The sequence below is a fragment of the Mus caroli genome, unplaced genomic scaffold, assembly GCF_978045245.1.
Source record: "Mus caroli unplaced genomic scaffold, Mus_caroli_1 scaffold_20, whole genome shotgun sequence".
NCBI lineage: Eukaryota > Metazoa > Chordata > Mammalia > Rodentia > Muridae > Mus > Mus caroli.
The window spans coordinates 58,049,734-58,074,620 of record NW_028227275.1 but is presented as its reverse complement, the minus strand read 5'-3'; the positions used below and the strand labels follow the sequence as shown (position 1 = coordinate 58,074,620).

General features: G+C 51.0%; 1 protein-coding gene across 1 annotated transcript in view; it reads right to left on the bottom strand.

Annotated features, from left to right (window-relative positions):
* Lrp5 (LDL receptor related protein 5) overlaps nucleotides 1-24,887 on the bottom strand; it is a 106,737-nt gene that overhangs the window by 67,580 nt on the left and 14,270 nt on the right. The window contains exons 2-4 of the mRNA XM_021152534.2: nucleotides 11,265-11,661; nucleotides 4,119-4,316; nucleotides 1,387-1,583 (exon numbers count right to left, since the gene is read on the bottom strand). Of these exons, the coding sequence (XP_021008193.1) occupies nucleotides 1,387-1,583; nucleotides 4,119-4,316; nucleotides 11,265-11,661 (792 nt within the window). The remainder of the gene's footprint in view (nucleotides 1-1,386; nucleotides 1,584-4,118; nucleotides 4,317-11,264; nucleotides 11,662-24,887) is intronic.

Below are 24,887 nucleotides of genomic sequence, written 5' to 3'. Positions count from 1 at the left end.
TCTAACAAAGGTTCCCAGACCGTCCTTCTACCTCAGGAATGTGGGGCTCAGCACCCCTGCAACACTGGCAACTGGAACTGAGTCTCCTGCAATTGACCTTCGCCCTCACAACATGCTCAGTGAAGAGTGGGCAGCTCCAAGCAAAAGAGTTCAAGAACTGTGTACTCTTGCCAGGGTCAGAGACCACCTCCCCCACCCCTCCTACACTAACCTTTGTGGCTTGAGTTCCTACACCCATATTCAAACCTTCTATAAAGTGTAGCCAGAAATACTGATCCTTGGTGCATGTGCAACTTAGTGAGCCTAGAATGGCCTCTTCCGCCTCCCATCCATCCCCCTCATCTGTCACAGAAGCTCAGAGTCACCGTCAGGGACTTCTACTAAGATTCTACCATATAAGACCCCAAGCTGAGAAGTAAGACAGACTCTGTGCAAGTATTTCACACATCAGGGCTCTACTGGGCCTTCACAATGGCACCACCTGCCCGAGAAAGCCTGAAATAGCTCTGGATAGGCCCTGTCCACCATACTAGCCTGCCTAGACAACCACGTGCAGAAGCACCGTACATGTACAAGTATACTCACATGTACCGTGTACACACTCACACACACACACATGTACACACACATGCACACAAACAAACACACACACACATATACAAGCTCCTTCTTCTATCCTAGCATGCACTTCTCTGCAGGGGTGCCTCTCTGTGGGTGCTTCTGTAGGATAGAGGCTTGGTCTGATCTCTCCTTAGCCCTGTCTAGCAGCTCCCTACTGCACTGCCTGGATCCACTCTGCCCTACTGCTTGACTATACTGCCCCATTGACCTGGCTGAGCCCCACATCTGGGCTATATCCTTCCCATCTCCACCCTATCCTACCTGTACCAGCAGATCTGCCTGATGTAGCCTCTCCGACCTGCAAGCCCTACCCTGTCATGCTTATCCCCTGCCCCACCCACCCCTTCCCCAGTGCCCGCCCCTGCCTGTCCTCTGCCCCGCCCACCCCATCCCCAGTTCCCAACCCTGCCTGTCCTCTGCCCCGCCCACCCCATCCCCAGTTCCCACCCCTGCCTGTCCTCTGCCTCGCCCACCCCATCCCCAGTGCCCACCCCTGCCTGTCCTCTGCCCCGCCCACCCCATCCCCAGTGCCCACCCCTGCCTGTCCTCTGCCCCGCCCACCCCATCCCCAGTGCCCACCCCTGCCTGTCCTCTGCCCCGCCCACCCCATCCCCAGTGCCCACCCCTGCCTGTCCTCTGCCCCGCCCACCCCATCCCCAGTGCCCACCCCTGCCTGTCCTCTGCCCCGCCCACCCCATCCCCAGTGCCCGCCCCTGCCTGTCCTCTGCCCCGCCCACCCCATCCCCAGTGCCCGCTCACACTCACAGGGAGGCTGCCGCTCCTGGCTCAGCACCTGGATGTCCATGGGTGAGTACAGAGCACTAAGGATCTCCTTCCTCTGCTCCCCTGTCCATTTGTTGCAGGCGTGGATGGAGCGGGTCTGCCAGTCTGTCCAGTAGAGTGTGTCCCCAGAGAGCGTCAGGGCAAAGGGGTGAGTGAGGCTGCCCTCCACCACCTTCTGCCTGCAGCAGGTAGGAAACAGGCAGAGTGGTTAGGAAAAGACCTCTCAGGCCAACTCTGCCCCACGCTGGAGGCCTTTAGGCCACCACAGACCCGCTGTGTCTGTCGTATCAAAGGAAGCAGTTGTAAGCACACTCTCCTCACTCGGCCACTCCAGTCAGCCCTTCCAGGTATGCACGGGCAGTGCCCACCCAGCCAGCTTTCTGTGCCTATGACAAAAATGTAAGAGCCCCTGGACAAAGGGACAAAGTGGCCCTAGAAAAGAAAAAAGCATGGAGCCACACTTGGTGACAGACAGTTTCTGAGAAGCCTGGGTCCCCAGACCTGATGTGCAAAGAACTTCCTGCTGACTCAGCCAGATGTGTTCAGTCCGACAGTCCACACCAACAGCAGGGAGGCACTCTCAGCCCTATGTGTTCAGAACCGCCCACACAGTGGACATCATGTTTAATGAGATTATCAACACTGGTAATAGGGCTGGAATTGAGCAGAGCCAGCATTTTGTGGTTATTTAACGACCACCCCTCTGCAGTAGACTCTGGCCAGCTGTATGGCGTTGGGACCCTGCCTATCATCATACAGGAGGGGTTTGTTGTGAACATCAAACAAAATGGTAAATGCCCCTGGACACTGACACAATGGAAGAGTTATCACTGTTATACTAACTGCCACCCTCTTGTCAGGACCGCTTGCCCCAGGCTAGCAGCTTTCCAGGTTCTGGGCTAGCCTTGACCATGCTGAGATCACTTGCTCCCACGGTCTGTCCTTGGGCTAGCCTGATTTCCAAATCTCAGATCAGACCCTGACCAGTGTACCCTATGTGCATCTTCACCCTCGCCCTACAGATGACAAGACACAGGCTGGACATCATCCCAAAATTGATGGAATGTGGGCCTTTTTAATCTAACTCAAGATGAACCTTTCACAGCAGCTCCTATGCCCCAATCCAGGAGCTCCTCCAGTGCAAAGGTCAGATTAACCTTCCCGTGAGGAGCCCAAGACCTGACGTCAACTCAGTAGGTAATATTCGGTCACAGAGTAAAGTACCCCTAACTCAACACAAAGGTCACAGCTTTTTCTCAAGTGTAATGATGGCACAGGGCCACACCAAGCAGGAAGCTCTAACAACCAAGTAGGAGAACAGGCCGAATTCATCTACCTGTCCTCTTCATTGATCAAGCACCTACTGTCTGCACAGTCTCTAGCAAGACTGTAGATATGGTAATAGTCACACAGCCGCTGCTGCCCTGGAGATACTATGGCAGAGGCAGGACAAAGAGCAATGAGTGCCCCAGTCCCGGCCAGATCTAAGCCCTGACCGGCAACTCGAAAATCCCAAACAGTCTAAACGCTGAACTTTTTATTTATTTGCTTTTCAGATGTATTTTTATGGGGCTGGTGAAATGGTTCAGCATTTAAGAGCACTGACTGCTCTTCTGAAGGTCCTGAGTTCAAATCCCGGCAACCACATGGTGGCTCACAACCATCTGTAACAAGACCTGATTCCTTCTTCTGGTGTGTCAGAAGACAGCTACAGTGTACTTATGTATAATAATAAATAAATCTATGAGCCGGAGCGAGCAGGGACTGAGCGAGCAAAGTTGACCAGGAGGGAGCAGGGCTGACCGGAGTGAGCAGAGGTCCTAAATTCAATTCCCAACAACCACATGAAGGCTCACAACCATCTGTACAGCTACAGTGTACTCATATACATAGAATAAATAAATCTTTTTTTAAAAAAAAGATGTATTTTTATTTTATTTTCACTTGTGTGTGTGCAGGTATGTGCATCTGAGTGCAGTGCCCAGGGAGGCCAGAAGAGGGCACCAGATAAGCCTCCCAGCAGAGTACTGGGAAGTGAGCTTATGTCCTCTGCAAACACAGCAAAGGCAGGTTACCACTGAGCCCCTCTCCAGCCCCTGAACACTGAGACTTTCTTACTCATTTCACAAACTAGGCACAGTTAGGGGTCAGATGTAGTCTTTTCTCTCTTTCTGTAAATACGATATGTATGGTATGTATATGGGAGGAACTCGAAACCCACAGCACTAAGTGGAGACGACATCCAAGAACTGGTTCTCAGACTGGGTGTGGTAGTCACACCTTTAATCCCAGCCTTGGGAAGCAGACAAAGGCAGATCTCTGTGACTTTATGGCCAGCCTGGTCTACAAAGCAAAACCAGGACAGCCAGGGCTATTACACAGAGAAACCCTATCTAGAAAAAACAAAAACCGAAAGAAATGGTCGTCCTCTACCTCTATCATGTAGGCTGCAGGGATTGAACTCAGAGCCCGCCTTGCACAGCTGCCATCTCGGAGGCTATGTATGTTCCTCTCGCACAGTTTGGAAGGAACGTTCAGCATGTTGCTGTAGAAACAGTTCCATCAGCTGTGACATCAGACATGGTAACTCTGCTCTGTTCCCAAAGTCATCTAGCAATCCTTAGGGGCTCCAGGGAAGAACCTAAGGCCTGAGTTAAGGAGCCCTGAGGACAGCAGATAGAGTGGGGAGGGCGCCTCGGCTACCAGGCACTCACCGGAAGGAGCCGTCCAGGTTGGCACGGTGGATGAAGCTGAGCTTGGCATCGGCCCAGTACAGCTTCTGTTCCTCCAGGTCGATGGTCAGCCCATTGGGCCAGTAAATGTCGGAGTCTACAATGATCTTCCGGGTACTGCCATCCATCCCTGCCCGCTCGATCCGGGGTGCTTCCCCCCAGTCAGTCCAGTACATGTACCTAGTGAGGAGACAGGGCATAAAAGGAAAGACACAGATGGATCTAGGGATTGGTTCCAACCCTAACCCAGGCCTGAAAGCTCACCCACCAGACCTGTGAGAGATAACAAGTGACTATGGTTTGAGGGACCCAAACTTTAGGTTTTTATGTAAAGGAATTAAAATAGAGATATTGCTTGAAATACTTGAAAGAGGTGTAAACCTTCACCACCATCCCCATCTCCTGTACCTAAGGCTAGCCTCACCCCACTGCTTCCTCCACCATCCCCATCTCCTGTACCTAAGGCTAGCCTCACCCCACTGCTTCCTCCACCATCCCCATCTCCTGTACCTAAGGCTAGCCTCACCCCACTGCTTCCTCCACCTCTCAAGTACTAGGATTACAACCATGTGCCACCATGCCCAGTTTTTTTAAAAAAATACTTACTTTTTTTTGTATTTGTGTGTGTGTGTGTGTGCATTTAAGTACAGGTCTGCAAGTTCTCCTGGAGCTGGCTGTAAACTGTGAAAGTATTTTCTTTTTTTTTTTTTTTTGGTCATCAATATAATCTAATAAACTGAAGTCATCGTCATAATAAAATCCCCCAAAGAAACCAACCCCAAAGATCATGACTCTAAGGTGATTAAAAAGTTACAGGGGAGCCGGGCGTGGTGGCACACGCCTTTAATCCCAGCACTCGGGAGGCAGAGGCAGGCGGATTTCTGAGTTCGAGGCCAGCCTGGTCTACAAAGTGAGTTCCAGGACAGCCAGGGCTACAGAGAAACCCTGTCTCAAAAAACCAAAAAAAAAAAAAAAAAAAAAAAAAAAAAAAGAAAAGCCTTTCCACTTCAACAGATATTCCACTTGCCCCTTAACCATGTGCCTGTCCAACACCTTTTCCACCACATATTCCTCCTCATCCTCTGAAGAAGAGCTGTCGGCTGTCCTCTTGGTCTTCTTTCCCATGTCATGTGCCTGTTGATCCACCTGAAGGAGTATGGCCACCAGGTTCCCAGGATCTAAAGTGATCACTCACGCTAAGGCCTGCACGGTTCCTCTGTGATAAAGCGGCACCACAAGCCACCGCTACCGCTGCCTTCTGCGCAATGCCAACCGCCCTGAGACCCTTGAGAGAGGAGTGCTGAGCCATGTTTCCAGTCCCGAGGAACATGTCCTTGAGAATATAAACTGCAGGCTGGAGAGATGCTTCGGGAGCTATAAGAGCACTGGCTGCCCTTGCAGATTCAGCTCTCAGCTCTTGCAATAATGGGCACAGGGGCTGCCTCACTGCTGTGTCCCCCAGCAGGGGGTCCTAGGTGAGCCAGAACCATCACCACCTTCTAGAGGGACGATGAGGACGTCACCCAGAAGGGTAGGCATAGGAACATCATGAAAATATCCCCTTCTCTGCCAAGCACCCCACACAGGGTAACTCCTGCATGTCCTGTACCACCCTCTGTGCCAGCCAGTACTGGGAAAGCCAGCCTGCTGCCCCCACTAGACAGATAGGAAGTGGGGGCTCTGGCACGTGTACCTGTCTCACACACACAGCAAGCAGCAGCTCTAGACAGCAACCTGGGTGGGCAGGTAAGGCCCAAGCTTTGTGCATGCTTCATCCTGCATCAGCAGGGCATACCTGGGGTGATGCTCTGGGTACCTGGCGGTAGGTCAGCCTCAGCTGAGGCTGACATGGCCTGGGCGCTGCCTTCTTTCCCTGTGCTTCCCACTCCTACAGGCCTGGAGTTAGCCCAGGGCCTTGCCACCCACTGAGAAGCGTGTTTCTACACTTCCCATTTGGTGCTGTGGTCCAGCCAGAGCTAAGGCCAGGCAGGGAAATGAGGTTAGTACGCCACATTTCTTCCCCACTTCCTGAGGCCTGCAGGTTTCCTTAAATGGGGAACGGGAGAGCTGCTGGCTCAGTGGGGACAGGCCCATGCCAGTTCCAGTACTGCTGCAGGGCAAGCGGGCAGGACTAAGGCCATCCTCGTTCTCAGTGAGGCAAGGCAGAAGCCGAGCCACGGCCAAGGTGCAGGGCTGCAACGCCGGGCCGTTACCTCAAAGCAGTGCCAGCTGCATTTCTGCCAGGAAGCCTTTTAACCCCGTCCAGATGTGCAGCATGGCTTCCCCAGGCTGAGCCAGGGTCTTCCCAGCTTCAGAGCCCTCTCTGCCACACCTGGTCACCCAGTCCTGACCTAAGCACACGGAGGTAGGTATTTGGATAAAGCTGTTTTTTTCAATGGTGGCTGGGACAGGATCCCCTCATCCAAGGAAGTCTCCAGAGGAGACACAGGAACGCACAAGGGCAGGCAGGGCCTCCGCAGTGCTGAGGGGAGAGCCAAGCTTCTCTCTTGCACTGCATTTCACTGTCCCCACTCCGAGCTGCACCCCACAGCTTGCACACCCTTATTTATCCAGGGCAGAGGAAGGAAGCTTGAGATGTCCTGTCTGTGGCAGCAATGCCAAGGTCAACTCTGGTCCAGGGGCAGGATTCGAAAGGAACAGCGTGACCCAGAGGAGAGCATCTAGGGAAGAAGTCAGAAGCAAGCGTACACATGACCCACTCGACAGTCAAGACCAAGGCTGACTGATCCCAGAGATAACACAGGCCACAGCAGCTCAAGTAAGGACAGCGTGCTGGCTTCCCGCTGTCTCTACACAAACACAGAGTACCCACCCAGGCCAGCATGCCTCTCCGCCACCATGGCTAAGAGTAAAAGGATAACGGGCTGAAGAGATGGCTCAGTGGCTACAACACTGGTTTCTATACAGGGCCCAGGCTCAGTTAGCAACACCCACATAGGAGTTCACAACCCTCCAAAACTCCAGTTCCAGGGATCTAATGCCTTCTCTGGCCTCTGCAGGCACCAGGCATGCACATGGTACTTAAATGGAGGTGGGCATTTGGACAAAGCCGTTCTTCTCAATGGTGGCTGGGACAGGATCCCCTCATCCAAGGAAGTCTCCAGAGGAGACAACAGCACAGGAAGACACAGGGCAGAGCAGGGCCTACACAATTGTAAGGAAGGAAGGAGAGGGAGGGAAGGAAGGAGGGAGGGAGGGAGGGAGGGAGGGAGGGAGGGGGGAGGGGGAAAGGGGGGAGAAGTCAAACTGCATAGTCTTTTATGTGGTGGAATATGGGTATGTGTGTTACAGCATTCATCCAACCAAGGGTAGCTCTTAGTATTTTCATGTGGCATGACAAAGTCACAGTATACCTCTGTATATCTGTATAGATGGGGACACAGACATAGCACCATGTCATCCTTGGCAGCTGCTCCTGCCTTCAGAATAGAACTCACCCTAGACACTTTCTATCCCAACCTGCTACAAGCCTGGGCCAAGCTGCTGCCCTCCTCTGCCGTCTGTAACTGCTATGGGGAGCCAGGCTCTCCCCCAGGAATACTCCTCTCTGCCCCAGGGCCTTTACACTGCTCATCCTGTCTCGTCAGCCAGAAGCCTGGAATACTGCCCTGCTCTTACCCGGTGGCACTTACTCCTCTCAAACATACTGTGCCTATATCATTTTCTCCCCAACCCCACCAGTACCCTGTAAGGTCACTAGGGCAATGGTGAAACCCACAGCTTGAGAATGGACCTTCCTGCCCATGTTCACGAACATTGCATCTGGGCATGTGGTAGGGTAGAACTATAGCATTCTGTCCCAGGAGGAGTGGGAAACCAGGGTAGAGAGAGACAAAAACACAGAGGGGTCCTGTTGAAAAGTGGGGTGCTAGTCCTGAGCCCATTTTATCAGACTCTAACAGAGACCAATCCCTCTTAGCCACAGAGACTCTCCTGGGATAATGGCCCACACCTCCTGGGAAGACTGTCAGGGTACTGTTGTCCCTGGAGATTTGAGGTCCGAGATTGTTCACCAGATAACAGAGTTAGTCCTAGGAAGATGACTTAAGTTCTATGCAGCTGAGGAGTGAGGGAACCCACAGGGGGTAGCTGCTAGTCTGTTACCCCACATACCAAAAAAATCCCACTTACCTCTGGTGCATATGAACTGAACACATACATGCATGCAAGCTTCTTTACAAACACATGTACTCATCCACAGGTGCTCTATCACACACTCAATCACACGTACATGCTCTCTGGTGCACATGCACACATACACAATTATATATATACATATACATATATATATATATATATATATATATATATATATATATATATATACACACACATACACATTAACAGTCACATAGATTTGTGTGCACAAGCTCAATAACCCTTATGTATAATAATGTACACACAAATGCATATACATTCTCACATAAAAAGCACATTCACACATGTGCACAGACTCTCCTATATACTCATGTATGTGCACATACACTCTCATAAATGCACACTCACATACAAGCATAAACAGGTACAGTCACCCCTGCATACACTTGTCCATGTGCACAGACTTCCTCACATAAAACATTCACACACATTCATGTAACATTTGCACACAGGTCTCTCATATATACTCTCATATGTGGCAGCATGTGTACACACACACACACACACAAAACCCACTTCCTGGGCCTTTGCACAAAGTATGTGGCTTCTGAAGCCACATACTCAAAGGCCAGCTCTGGACAGAGAGGTGACTTCAGCCATATAGTGTGCCCTCACCTGGTCTGCTCCTCAAACTCCCTAGACCAAGCAGTGGCAATCCTGCCAGACCACACGCAAACCCTCCAGCCAAGCTCAGAAACCTGGGCACAGGCCACACCTGCTCTCCCAGCCTGCTTCTGCTCAGTCCACAGCCAGGGCAGCTAAAGTCAGCCAGAGTAGCTCACTGAAAAGGCTCACAATAAGGTGGCACCATCAGGATCCAGACAGCACCCCATTGCTAGAGAGCCAAAAGATGGACTTAGGATCCCCAGCAGTGGAAAAAGGCAGTGCATGGGTCAGCTGGAGCCTAACCTACACGGGGACTGGCTGCACAGATTTCCTACAAGGTTTATACAAACACACAGGGGAGGTCCACAGCCAGCATCATGCTTCCTCGGCTGGGAGATCCTTGCTGCATTTCTCAGAAGCTCTGGGGACATTAAAAACGCTAAAATGTTGGGGGCACGGACTGGGAGGAGAGGAAGGAGGAGAGACTGCAGTCAGGATGTAAAGTAAATAAATTAGCTTTACAAAAAAAAGGGGGGGGCTGGAGAGATGGTTCAGCTGTTAAGAGCCCCGACTGCTCTTCCGAAGGTCATGAGTTCAAATCCCAGCAACCACATGATGGCTCACAACCATCCGTAATGAGATCTGATACCCTCTTCTGGGGTGTCTGAAGACAGCTACAGCAAGGCAATGGGGCCAGAGTGAGAAGAAAAAAAAAAAAGTGTCTGAAGACAGCTGCAGTATACTTAACATATAATAAATAAATCTTTAAAAAAAAAAGCCGGGCGTAATGGCGCATGCCTTTAGTCCCAGCACTTGGGAGGCAGAGGCAGGTAGATTTCTGAGTTCAAGGCCAGCCTGGTCTACAAAGTGAGTTCCAGGATAGCCAGGGCTATACAGAGAAACCCTGTCTTGAAAAACCAAAAAAAAAAAAAAAAAAAGCTAAAATGTCAACTGAGTACAGCACTTGGCAAAACCAAAACCAGGATGTGTGTCTTGCCTGAGACATGAGTCCGTGAGTCTGTCTGATTGTTCTCACACCTGAGCCAGCATACAACTTCAGGGTCATGGCCACGAAAGGGCAGCTTAGACAAGGGTCTGTGCATTCCACCCCAGAGTCAACCCTGAGGAAAGAAGGATGGAGGAATCGCAAGGAATGAACGAAGACATGCCTATCTAGAACACTCTAGAATGTGGCCTGATGCTGAAGCCAGCAGTGGCCCCTAGACTGCAGTGAAGGACATTCACGGTTTGACAGTTGGCCCCTCCCAAAGTGGCCTTTGTGGCTGTCCTGTGCTTTCCAGGGTCAGAGTGAGTTTGACTGCAGCAATATAGGTAAGTTCCAGAACACACAGAGTGGGTGCTACATCCAGACATGGAGCCACCTCAGCGGACAGTCACAGAAGGGAGGGGTGGGAGGGACGGAGGGCCCTGAACTTACCTGGGTCACCTGTCCTAGTGCAGAAGGATGCTAAGCTTCAAACCCAAGCATCAGCCTCGTCTGCCCTTGTTTGTGTGTTTGATTGAGACACAATGTACTGCTCAGCTAAGCTACAGTCAGTTATCATTGGCCTCTAAGCCTGGGAAGCATCTCCTTGGCTGGTGATTGGTGGGGGAGGGTACAGGTCACTGTGGGCAGTGCAGTGCCTGGGCTGATGCTCCTGGGTGCTACAAGAGAGCAATCTGAACAACCAGTGGAGAGCAAGCCACTAAGCAGTTTAGTTCTTGACTCTGGGTTCCTGCCTTGAGGTCCTGCCCTGACTTTACTCAGAGGTGGGGCATGACTTGAGTATTGTCAGATCAAGTATACTGACTGATTCATCCCCAAGTTGTTCTTGGTTTTTAAGACAGCAATATAAATACCTTAAAACACCTTGTCTCTCACTGGGACCAGGGACTGGGCAATTTGACTGCAGGTGGCCAGCAAGCCTCACGGATCCCTGTGTCTCTAACTCCATGATCCTGGGATTATAGACATGTGGCGCCCTGCACCTAACTTTCTTCATGGGTGGAAGTCAAATCCTCATGGTTATGAGGCAAGTACATCACCAATGGAGGCATCTCCCCAGTTCCTGTATATTTTTAAGACGGTCTTTATAGCTCAGGTTGGCCTGGAACTTGTGTAAACACTCCTGCCTCAGCCTCCAGAATGCTAGGATTATAGGTGTGAACCACCACCATCCCTGGCTAAACATGCCATGTTTTACAGTTCAGGATCTAGAAGGGAGGTGATTCCCAGCAAGGGTTGCTTCCCAAGACACCTCACCAGCCTGCCTCAGGTGTTCTACAGAAGACATCCTGGTCCCCACGCCTCCCCATAGGAGCAGGAGAGAAACAGAGGTTTACCCATGTGCAGGATCCAGGGCAATGGCCCTTGGCTGGTCCAGGTCCTGCCAGAAGAGAACCTTACGGGACGTCCCATTGAGGTTGGCCACCTCAATGCGGTTGGTCTCGGAGTCCGTCCAGTACAGCTTCTTGCCAACCCAGTCACAGGCCAGGCCATCAGGTGACACAAGGCCTGAGATGACAATGTTCTGTGCAGCAGCTCCAGTCTGGTTCAGGTAGGTCTGTTTGATGGCCTCCTCGCTCACATCTGTCCAGTACACAGCACCCTTGGAGAACTGGAAGTCTACAGCAGCTGCATCCTCCAGGCCACTGGCCACAATGGTGGACTCCAGCTTCACTCCGCCGGCATCCACTAGCCGCACATCCCGGCGGTTGGCAAACAACAGGAGCGGTGAGGCTGTGGGCAGAGCGCAGGGTCAGGATGGCTAAGCAGGACAGGAACCAGCTCCCAGGGAAAGAGAATCATGCACGGCTACCCTGGGCCCCTGCTCCCAAGACCCCTTCCTTCCAGTTGCCCAAAGGCTCCCTTAGTGATAGGCCAGTATAGAGAGAGGCAGGAAGGCTCCCCAAATCCCCAAGCTCTGGCTCTACTGCTCCCCAAACTGGAAAGACCACTTCCTCACCTCAACTTGCTTTCAGGAGTTCAGGTGTGCTCTTCAAAGGCACATGGGAGGGGAGGGGGGACAGGGAGGCTGGGGGTGGATTTGTAACCTAGGACTTTTTTTTCTCCAACCCTCACTGGGAGCTGGTGGGGCAGTGCTCCCAGCTCTGAAAAGTAAAGAAACCACACACGTAATCCCCAAGTTTTAAGGGGAACCCACAGCACACTCCTGGAAAGCTAGCTTTCCCTCTAAGAGGCCTGGCAATGGCCCCAGGGGCTCACAGTGAGGAGGCCAGAATGTGGGTGGCTCCCCACCCTCACCTGGGGCAGGCTGCTTCTCCTCTCCTCCCCCGCCTGGGGAATCCTAGACAACACAGACACTGTATCACCCCAAGGCTCCACGAGCCTCTCCTTTCCAAGGGCAGAAGCTGCAAAGGAAAGCTCAGGAGGAAAAAAAGAAAGTTCTGGAGAAACCTGGGAGTGAAAGAAAAAGAGCCACAGTGGCAAAACCAAGATGCCTTCATAGGCTGGCAAGCAGGGGCTGCTTGTACCAGGGGCCTCCAGGGTTCCCGTTCCAGTGGGGAAACAGACACTGGGCAAAGACCAAAAGCAGGTAGTGACATCTGTCAGGTTAATGCTGTGAATGGGCCAGAGTCAGGGACAGGACAGGAGAAGGCTGCACACTACATACAGTGGTTAGGGGAGGCCTCGTGGACAAGTGAGGGAGATTAAAACCCATGCAAAGTTCCCAGGGTAGAAACACACAGTGCCAGCCTTAGTCAGGAGGCTGGTCCTACGGGTTCCTCCCCTACCAGGTGACTGACCCATGTGCCCAACACCTCTCAAATGCACAGCCCCTGGCAGACTAGGGGTCCTGGCTATACATTCTCCAGGCCCAGAACTGCAGCCTTCATAAAGAAGCATAGACCTGTGCCAAGTCACACCAAGAGTGAGGCTAGGGGTTAAGCCCTGTGGCCCCCCTTGCACCACACCTGGGACCCTTAAAAGATCACTAAGAAAAGCTCGTGAGCTGGGCGATGGTGGCGCACGCCTTTCATCCCAGCACTCGGGAGGCAGAGGCAGGCGGATTTCTGAGTTCAAGGCCAGCCTGGTCTACAGAGTGAGTTCCAGGACAGCCAGGGCTACACAGAGAAACCCTGTCTCAAAAAAAAAAAAAAAAAAAAGAGCCGGGCGGTGGTGGCGCACGCCTTTAATCCCAGCACTTGGGAGGCAGAGGCAGGCGGATTTCTGAGTTCGAGGCCAGCCTGGTCTACAAAGTGAGTTCCAGGACAGCCAGGGCTATACAGAGAAACCCTGTCTCGAAAAACAAAAAAAAGAAAAAAAAAAGAAAAAAAAAAAGAAAAAAAGAAAAGTTTGTGAAAAATCCTCTAGGAGACAAAGATGACCCTGGGACAAAGCATTTGGACAATACCATAGCGCCTGTTGTATTAAGGACCATGAAATAAATGGCTGAGCAGTAGGAGCATATGCCTATCCTGGAGAGGACCCAAGGGTGGCTCCAGCTCGAGGGCATACAGCACCTCTGGTCCCTGTACTTTTTTGCACATACCCACAAACAGGCAGACACACGAGTACACAACTTAATAAATCTTAAAAACAAGATAATGACTCCTGAAGAATGATTTCCAATGCTGAGCTCTGGTCTTTACATGAACATATGACTGCACACGTGTGTATGTGTGGCTACACACACCCACATCACTATGAATCCATGTGCTCTGACACTGAGGGCATGAAAGAGCACTAACTGGTGACAAGGGCTAATAAAGGCTTGGTCAACTAGAAGCATCTCTGCCTCAGGATGGGTAAATATGTATTTTCAAATGCTAATGCTGAATTCCACTTCTGTTGCTAAGGGGCTATCTGTGCAAGTAGTATTTTTGAAGCTGACTATGACAAGGCAAGAATCCAGACCTCTAGGGAGGGCACCGGTGGTCTCAGAGGATGCTCCACACAGGGACCCAGGGTCAGCAGTATCTTCCCTGTGAAATGGGGGGGTTCAAGTCACAAATGTGAGGATGCTGTCCTGAAGCTGCTAGTGGCAAGTGCTCCCCAGGCTAGAGTCAGCACCATTAAACTTGGGGTCCTGGGTTTCATTCTGGCCTGGCTCCCAGCTGGGAGATCCAAAGCAAGAACACTCTGCTGATACGGTTTCTTCACACACAGACTAAAACTAATGTTTGACCTGGCATGATGGCCCATGCCCAGGACATGGACTTGAGAAGCAGAAGGATGAGAGAAGTTCAAGGCCAGCCTGGACTACCTTGTCTCAAAACCATGACAGCAAAGAGTTAATGTTTCAAAAAGACCCAGCTGACAGCTGAACAGGCCAAATTCCCTATGACATGACAGCTCCCTTGGTCCACCCTGATGTCCCCATCAGTTTAGTTTGTATATTCCCCTTCAAAGCAAGAACATAGATGTCCCATATCCCCAGAGATTTTCAGTACCCACAGTCAGGGAGGGGAGCCAATAGCTCAGAATTATCCCTGATGGGTGTACAGCAATCGCTCCCAGGACCCCATCAAATCAGTGTCAGAAAAAAACACCAGCCCTGGCCCCCTCCTGCCTTGGCCACCATGCCCTGTGATTAGTTTATCGTCCCTGCCACAGCAGAATTGAGACTCTGAAAACCCCAGTGCCAACAATCCCATTTTAACCCATGTAAGTATATCCAATATTTATATATAGAATTCATAACAGATGGTTTGCCTTCCACTCCAATAGCCCATGTTTTACACTGTTTGCGTGGTTACCCCAAACAAGGCCCAATTCCAGGTAATTCAACCCTTTGCTGAGACCCCAAAATAAAGAGCAATTTTGGTCCATGCCTTATTTATAATCACAAAGCATTACATCGGACCTCTGAGTACTTGGAGAGTGTGTAGGAGCCTGTGCACACACGGTGCGTGGGGGTGGGGAGGAGAGTCTATCTATCACCATTCCAATGGGGAAGGAAGGTCAAGCCACAGAAAGGATAAGGGTTCACATACGAGAAGCTACCAACTTAGTTGGAGAGCATACACACAGAGGCATAGTTCACACGGCCGCACAGCACCTAAGCAAGGAGCTCCAAGGTGGTGGCACCAGGCATGGGTGCACTGTGCAAGCTTTCTGGAAGGGGGCTGGGGTCTCAAAGAAGGAAGACAACACGGGAAACGGTGATCACACCCCAGAAAGACATCAAGCTGCAGCTATGCATCTCACATCCATGATTTCTATTAATGGGACACACCTCAGCCTCCTCAGCACCTGAACATCGGTTATCTACCAGCTTGGGATACTCACAGGATCACTTATACACATCCTTGTACCCCATCCACAGGACCACAACTACACTTGGACCCAGGGCTCCCCATTCTAGCTCCACTCACCTTCTTCCATCTTATATCCGATTACTGCCCAGTCAGAGCTTCCCACTGCCCTCACTGCCCAGAGAACTCAACTGAGACTCTTTATTTTTAATGCATATGGACACACTGTGCGTGCGTGCGTGCGTGCGTGCGTGCGTGTGTGTGTGTGTGTGTGTGTGTGTGTGTGTTAGTCTCTTCCCCCATCACTGATTTTTGAAACAGAGTCTCTCAAATCCTAGAACTTACTGATTTTCCCAGACTAGTCCCAGCTGGCCAGCGAATCCCTTCTGTCTCTACATTCCTGGGATTACAGGAGTACAGCTTTTTATTCATTTACTTCATTTACATGTGCGCTTGCTTACTTATTATTCTGTGTGAGTTTATGCGCACCATGTGTGTGCAGTACCACACGGAGGCCAGAAGAGGGCATTAGGTCCCCTGGAACCAGAGTTGCAGGTGGCTGTGCTTGGCGATGCAAGTCCTAGAAACCAAACCTGAGCCCTCTGCAAGAGCAGCCTAGTGCTTTCAACTACTGGACCATCTCTTCAGCCTCAAACTCAGGATCCTCCTGTCTCAGCCTCCTCAGGACTGGGATCATAAGCTTGTGCTGCTACACCAGGCTACGTGAATATTCTTAATGCCACTAAACTATATCCTTAAAAACAGAGGGCCAGAGTCTGGAAGGATAGAGAGCTCGCAGGTGCTTGTCACATAAGCACGAACACCTGAATTCAGATCCCATCAACCAAAAAAAGCCAGGCGTGGTGGCATACGCCTTTAATCCCAGCACTTGGGAGGCAGAGGCAGGCGGATTTCTGAGTTCAAGGTCAGCCTGGTCTACAAAGTGAGTTCCAGGACAGCCAGGGCTATACAGAGAAACAATCCCTGTCTCGAAAAACCAAAAACCAAAACAAACAAAAACAAAAAACAGATCCCAGCGACCATGCAGAAAGCTGCTGGGAAGCACAGTGAAACCGCAGATGAAGTCGGGGGGGGGGGGGGGGGGGGGGGACCTGCAGAGGCTTGCCTTTCTATCCACAGACATGCATCTTGGCTCTTTCATGTCTTTCTGTATTTGTCTGTGTGTCCAATACAGTATTTCCCAGACACAGTCATACATATTTTACAAAATAAATTACATGTTTGAAATCTGAATGTGTGTGTGTGTGTGTGTGTGTGTGTATTCGGGCATACAGGTGACCTCAGAGGCTAGAAAAGGGCATCAGATCTGGAGCTGGGGTCACAAGCGGTTGTGAGCTACCTGCCGTGGACGCTAAGAACTAAAATTCTGGTCCTCTGAAAGAGCATCTAGCACCTGACCGCTGAACCACCTCTCCAGCCCAGATTTTTTTTTTTTTTTAAATAGTACCAGCAGAACAATGACAGTCTACAAAACTCCCAGGAAGGCCACTAGGAGCTATTCACTAGAAGACAGGCTAGGGTGGTGGGCTGTGCTACACAAGCCAGGAAGCTCTATGCTTTTCTAAGAGGCATCTTCAGATAAATGATGGGGACCAAAGAGAAAGCTCAACAGAAGCAATGAGGGCTGCTCTTCTTCTCCAGTCACCAAGAACAAAGAGAGTGCTCATTGCTGTGCCACTGGCATCCCTAGTCAAGTAAAAGAAAGTGCTAACATGCCTTTAACCCAGCACTGGGGGAGGGAGAGGCAGGCAGATCTTTGGGAGTTCAAGGCCAGCCTACTCTATATAGTTCTAGGACAGCCCGGGCTATGTAGAACAATCCTGTGTCCAACAACAACAACAAAATAATTAACTAATTAAAATAAAAGGAAGAACCAACACTAATCCACAGTTCCCCAGAGCCCTGGGCTCTGGAACCCATCATATTTGTCTCTTGGCCAGTGGCAGGGCCACACAAACCCAACCAACTATGACAGCCATGTCCTCAGTCACAGAATCTCAAATCTTCACAGGGACTCAGTCCCAGCTAAGGCTGCTCTCAGTGACAATCTAATGTTCTGTTGATGGAAATGAACAATTTGATACAAAGAATAAAACCTTAGGTCTCTTGTAATCCCTCCTACCCTACCACAGACCTACCTTTAATGGAGACTTCGGCAAACATAGGAGATGGCTCTCATCCCCACCTCCTCCTGAGTTGAGCTACCTATAGTCCTCCCTACCCATCTATCCATCTCTCCATCCATCCACAGGTCTCTGGACCTACTGAGTCACAAAACCTTCTCTTCTTGCCCACAGCCCCCATCCATACCTCCCAGAACAGCCCCAGTTGCCAACATATTCTCTCAGGCCACCTCTGGGCCATTAGCCATTCTCACTCTATAGTCCCTGACACCTGGCTGATAGGACACCTGGCTCAGTGCTACCTGGTTTCCGAGGTCTGGGGGGAAACCCCTGTCTTCCCAGATGCTGTCAGGTGCACCTTCCCCAGTGCAGCCACGCTCACCTCTTTGGGGTATGCATAACTGATAAGTCCAGCAGGGCACAAATCACAGCTGGCCAAGACCATCATCTGTGTCAAAACCAAAACAGCCATGGCCAGGCTGCACATCCAGAAATGTAAGCACAGCCCACTCAGAAGGACAGCATACATCTCCCACAACAGAGGCTGCTTGGGATCCTGAAAGCTCTTATTGTAACAGAGTTAGGGAACCCTCAGGAGCACACACAGAACACAGGAGCGGTGCCCACTGCACCAGTGAGGCAGTGAGAAGAAGCTCCCAGAACATCACAAACCCTATCTTGGATTGGCCAGAATGGTGAGCTGGCCCCACTTACAGAATTACATCAGGTCTGTGCAGGCAGGCCACAGAACAAGACTCTTCACACCAAGGCCTCACAGTCCAATTCCAACCCTCTCTGCTCCCCGCAGCCACCTAGGGTGCAGCTTGCCCTCTGCCTCTCTGCACAGGCACATCCGATTCACTGCCTCTCAGTACCTCACCCAGTCTCTCCAGCCCCAGCACATTCTTACACTCAGACATGGGACTCATGATCACATCCAAATGCATACATGCAAAAGCATGCCCGTACACACACAGACAAGAGTACTCATGCGCACACACACTCACGGCACCAGAGGAAGCCTTCATTAACTCTGAGGTTTAGGCAAGCTTCCCGGGCAGGAACCACATTTCAAAGGTCAGGGAAACAGGCAAGCAGGAAATGTATGGGGGAGCAGGTTTGGGGGTAGAACAGGAAATAAGAAATCACTTGCAAAAGATAGGAGAGACCTGACTCCACAACACTGTCCTCTTGCCTCCACATATGCGTTGTGCAACACACACACACACACACATGCCTGCACATACACAATAATAATAAATGTCATTTTAAAGAGATGGCCCAGCAGTTAAGAACACTGGCTATTCTTCCAGAGGCTCAATTCCCAACACCCACACAGTGGCTTCTGACCATCTGTGACTCTATCCTCAGGGATGTGACACCCTTCTTCTGGCCCCCATGAACACCAGGTGTGCCCATGGGACAGAGACACACATGCAGACAAAACACTCATACACATAAAATACATAAAGGGAAATTTAAAGAGAGAGAACAAGGCCGCTGGGTTGGACACCCTGGAGTGCAGGGAAGGAGAATGGAGCCTCCCAATCTTCACTAAAGAATGGCATGGGTTAGAGGGTCTCTACTGTGCCACAGCAGAATGAAAGGCTGTGCCTGACATGAGGCCACCAAGGATCTGGAACAGGTAGGGTGTGTGTGGCCTTCACTGAGGACAGGAGGCAATTGTCCTTATACCCCCTGCTTGTAGCTCTGTTGCACAAAGGTGCTGGCCTAGGACAATGCTCACCCACCCTTGAATGTCCTACAACAAGCCAGACTCAGGACTAGAAAAAGGCTCCCTACGGGCCTGCCGAGGTAGCTGTCGGGAGTCTGACTGGCAACTCTCTGAGGGATCTTACAGTGGCCTGGGCTTCTTCCAGAACTATATAGTCCTCATTCCCACACACCAGAGGGTCACTCCTACCAAGGACATCTTCAAGGGTGACCATCAGATTACATGGGTGGAAGTCTAAGCTACTTGCTCTCAACTGAAGCCTGCCACTCAACATTGGGGCCATAGACCTATACCCACAGCAGACCCAGCACCAGCTGTGGGCCAATTACCACCTGAGCCCACATGAGGGAAGCATTCCCTTCCACAGGTGAGCACCCACGGCCTATTGCTAAGCAGCTCACCAAGGCCACACCGTGTACACAGAAGAGCTAGGCCCAGCTCCTAATCCTAGACACATTTTCCACCATGTCTGCCTTATGCAACGCTGGGGAATCAACCCCAGGGCTTCATGCACATTAGGCAAACACTCAACTGACATTCTTTGTCCTATTTTTTTGGTTTTAAACCAGGAAACACATTTTGAAAAGCACTGGCCTGGAGTCAGAAATAAAATAGAGTGAAAAGAGCCAGGAGAGACTGGGCAGAGGCACATGGAATCCAGAACGGGGGAGATGCCCAGTCTGGCTTGCTCCTCTGCCAGCAGCCAGCCCACCTCCTGCTCCTTTCACAAACCAAAACCCTGATGTGTACCAGCGACAGGCTCACCTATGCCCCACCACAGCAGCACTCTGCTCACATCTTATGGGCTGCCAGGACAGTGACTGTCTTATCTGGCCACGAAAGGACTGTTGGCAAGTAATTCCCCTAGTATAGATGACAAATCACCAGGGGTGCTCTGGGACATTACTTCACAGTCCAATGTTGAACCTGCATGACCCCAGCTGAGTAGACCCTGCACCTAACCCCAGGAACTCATGGAACCCACCAAAGCTGGCTCGTCTTCACATGACTAAGGTCTCAACTGTCTAACAGGCGGCACCAGGCCAACAGCCTCTGCAGAATGCTGGACCTAGCTACTGACACTCTGCAGTAGAGGTTTCCAGAAAGGAAGTCCTTTACCATGAAAGTCATTTCCCCTGTTAATCAGTTTAACTTGGTGACATCCGCACTCAAGAACTTGAACAGTCTATGTGGGGGTGGGGGGTGCTAGGTGGCCCAAAGGAAAGGTTCCAGGACTTCTCTGGAAACTCAGCTTCTCCTGAACCTTCACCCTCTGACACACACGTGCACATGTGCATGCACAAACAAGCATGTGCACACGCCCAAGGCCCCAATTTAGCAACCACATAATGCTACCAGCTCAGGGATCCCCAGGACAAATGGTGACATTGATTTATGTCTGCAAATGTGCGTTTTCACTAATTAGAAGGTTTAGGACAGAGTAGAGAAAAATATGTATTTCAGAGTCCCAGTTTGACTTGCCAGAAACCAGCCCATTACTAACATTCTTATTTTCGACAAAATATAGCATTCTGATTACACACCATCTTGGTCCCATGGCTCTCGGCCTGCCAGGCTCCCGGAAGTGGCCCACGACCACGGCAAAGAGTAGGACAGCAATCCCAAGATGGAGATGCACTCGGAGCCCCTGGGGACTGAGTGCTTGGACACTCTGACGGAGGCAAGTCCTTCCGTGGGATAGCGGCAGCTTTCTCTCAAGGTCTCCTGGCTTGTTCTACCAGGTACAGGACAGCCACTCAGGTTCATATATAGGAAGAGCAGCCCATCTGACAACTCCCCCAAGAGGATAACTGTGACATTGCAGCCTGTCCCCAGGTCTGTTTCACATATGTTAACTGTGTCTCAGACACCAAGGAGCAGAACCCAGGGGCCCCTTTGGCGAGTTTAGTGATCTGGAAAGAGGGAGAGAGGGAGAGGAAGAGGGGGAGGGGTAAGGGGAGGGGAGAGAAAGTGAGAACACACATGCAGGTGTTTAGGCTACATGTATGTCAATGTACAATGCACATACCTGGTGCCTGCAGAGGTAGAAGAGGGTGTTGGATCCTCAGGACCCAGAGTTAGAGAGCACTGTGAGCTGCTATGTGGGTGCTGGGAATTGAACTTAACCTTAACCATTGAGCTATCCTTCCAGCACCCACCCCCACCCCACCCCCACCTCGTGTTGGTTTTTTTCAGACTGGTATCTTCTATGTAACCTAGGATGGCCACAAACTCAGCCTCTCAAGTGCTGAGATTACAGACATAAACCACCAGACACAGACCCTTAAAGCAATTTCAAAGAAACCATTTACAATGCAAATAGGCTTCCACTCTCTGCTTCTCTGAGCTTCAGTTTCCCCATCTCTCATCCTGGGATTGTGGTGGGCAGTGGCCGTCACAAGCCTCAGTTGTTTAATTTGTTGTTTTCTGGGTGTTCCAAAGGAGGATGCATTTATTTACAAAGGAAATCTTCACTAGCCACACCTAGTGTAAGAAGTACACACACCCAGGGATTGTCCTCATCAGACCACTGTCTAAGTATCAAAATCAGCGCAAGCACAAACTGCACAGAACTTCTGGAAACGGCAGAGGGCTCCTGCTGTGCCACGGTTACCCTGCATATGGCCTGGGACCCTCACCCATCTTTAGCAAAAAACTAAGCCGAGCAGCCGGGCTGCGTGGACTCTGTGGACACCGGGATTTTCCTGGCAGCCACCATATGGTGCATCTGCACAGTGACCTGAGCCTGGGCTCCCCTTTCACTGAGGACCAGCACTAGATGTAAAGGCTTGGAACTGCAACGTCTGTTCAACATATATGAAGCCCTGGGTTCTGTCCCCAGCATCAGGAAAGAGCCACTGACACTCAAGGTAAGGAAGAGATCAGAGTCCTTGTGTCGCCAAGAGCGATGTAGATTAAGAATTCAGCATGGATGAACTTAGGAACCCAGGACTGGAGCTGCAGTCAGGCTGTGGTGCCTCGGTGCCACACCCTGAGAACTACCGCCAACCCTGCAACAGTCAGTCAGACCTGCCAGCTAGCTGGCTTGGCACTGACGCATTTCCACGGAGGTGGGAGAAGGTGGGATGGCCCAGGCCCTCCCCTGCGGGCCAGAGAGGGAAGTGGTTCCCGTGTGGCCACAAAGATCACATTGTTCTGTCCTCGGAGAGGAAACTGGAGAACCGATTTCAGAAACAAGCCTACCTTTGTACCAGCGCCTGTTTCCTTTAAGTACTGCAGAAACGAGTCAGAAAACCCGCCAAATTTATCATCGCTCTCCAAAATCTGTTTATTGAGCCAAACTTGCAAGTTTCTGCTTTCAAACAAGCCACAGCTCCTGGAAAAAAAGTGGGAACCCAGGTGCCAAGGCACAAGGGCCACCGCCCAAAATGGTGACAGGCGCCAACTCAGGATCCAATGACAATTCTGTCCACCATGTGGCCAAACGGACAGGCAAAAACAATGAAGGGAAAGACACAAACTATCTCTGGGGGCATAGAGGTGACATTCTAGCCCCTGGCCTTCCGGCCTCAGCCAAGCTCATCAGGGCACAGACATGCCTGGGGGATTCTTTTGTGAGTCTGGGCTCTGGCTGTCTTGGAGCCTTAGGGGCAGCAGGTCCAGAGTTGGTGAGGATGCAGAAGAGCCCAGGAGCCTTTCCCATAGTGCCTGTTATGGACACCAGGACACATGGACTGTGCAGAGACCCAAGGATAACCCAAACTCCCTATTGAAGAAATCCAGAGAGAAGCTCTAGTCTGGCTCTGTTCTGGGGCAGGTCCTGGCTTGCTGACCCCCACAGATCCCATGCCTGCCTGCCTTCCTGGACTGCTATCTGCCAGATGGTCCTTAGTCCCCATAGGAGGTGGATTTGCAGTCACCTGTGCTACAGATGAGAAGACTGAGGCCTAATAAAAACAAGGAACCTTGCAAAGTACCACCTGGGGCACCTCAGCCCAGAGGACTCAGGTGCCTGGTGGGGGAGGGGACTGTCTCTCCACAACACTTAGGTTGATTCATTAGAGAACTAGGTGTGGAACTCAAACTTATGACCCCTGCACTCCAGAGGCTGAAGCTGCAGGATCACAAGTCAAGACAGTCTAGATGGACTAATAAGATCCTGTCTCAAAAACAGAGGGAGTGTTTTCTGGAGAGACTGCTCAGGGGTTAAGAGCACCAGCTGCTCTTCCAGAGAACCTGAGTTCCATTGCCAGCACCCACATGACTGCTCACAATCATGTGACTCCACGTCCAAGGGATCCAGTCATGCACAGCCACAGATGCAGTCAAAACACTCACACATATAAAAATAAAATAAACCTAAAACAAACAAAAACAAAAAACAAAAATTGGTGCATTGTGCGTAATGCTGACAGTTCTGTAAAAGCTATGTGAACAACATCCAATCATTAGGCAAATGTTCCCCATCTTCCCCACTACATAGGAAGTCCAGGACACTGGCCTCTCCACCTGCTTGGGTGGGGCCCACCTGCCTAGCCAGCTCCCTACATAACACTAGGCAGGAGCCATGCATTCCTCAGCCTCAGCACAGAGCTGTAAACACAGCAGATGTGAAGACCACACAACAATGTAGGTTAAGGCCCTGCACTGGCTGGTCTTATGTCAACTTGACACAAGCTAGAGTTATCTGAAAGGAGAATAAAATGAAAAAATGCGTCCATAAGATCCAGCCATAGGCATTTTTTTCTTTTTTTCTTTTTAAAATTAATTTAGTTAGTCAGTCAGTCAGAATCTTTTCAAGACAGGGGTTCTTTGTGTAGGTCTGGCTTTTTTGGAACTTACCCTGTAGAACAAGCTGGCCTCAAACTCACAGAGAACTGCCTGCCTCTGCCTCCTGAGTGCTGGGATTAACAGTGTGAGTCACCACCACCTAGCTAGGGTATTTTCTTAATTAGTGATTGATGAGGGAGGGCCAGCCCACTGTGTGGGGGGCCCCTATAGGCTGGTCATCCTGAGCAAGCCACGGGAAACAAGACAGTAAACAAGCCAGTAACAGCACCCAACCTGGGCTCTGCATCAACTCCTGCTTCCAGGTTCCTGCCCTGGCTTCCTTTGGTGATGAACAGCAATGAGGAAGTGTAAGCTAAATAAACCCTTTTCTCCCCAACCTGCTTTCTAGTCATGATGCTTCATCACAGCAATAGAAACCCTGACTATGGCAGGTCCCATGTGTCACCTCCTCACAGTGACCACCCAGGCTTTATGGGTACCTAAGGGTCTGCAGCTAGGAGACAGACATCTTCCACAAGACCAACCTAAAGCTCCTGCAATTGGGCGCTCAGGAAGAAAGGGAGAAAGCACCCAGAGACCCCGCCTGCAGGCTCTACTCTGCTTAGCCGCCCGCCCGGGTCTACTCGGTGAGCATGGACCCAAGGAGAAAGATTTCCTCTAACAGACAATGTCCTCAAGATTGAAGTGAGCACGGTCTGGATGCCACCTTCCCACAGCGCTCCCTGAGCAGACCTGCTGTGTGTCCGTCCATCTACCTGCTGCTCTCAAGCCTTCTGACAGCGCAGGGCCACTGAGAAGACCCCACTCCTCCACAGCTGTTCCGTCTGCATCAGCCACATGGACAAAGGCAGCACAGACCTGGGACCACAGCAGAGACCACACCGGTCAGCTGAGCCTTGTCTCCAGCTCCAATGACAGCGTTGTGATTGCTTTCCCTTCACCCCCTTTTAAGGCAAGGTCCCATGTAGCCCAGGCTAGCCTCAAATGTAACTGAGGATAAGCTTAAATTTCTACTGCCTGAGTGCTGGGGTTACACATGTGCAACCATGCTCCATTGTACAATACCCAGTTTTAATGCCACCCCAGAGCCTTCTGGACTGACCAGCAGGACAATAG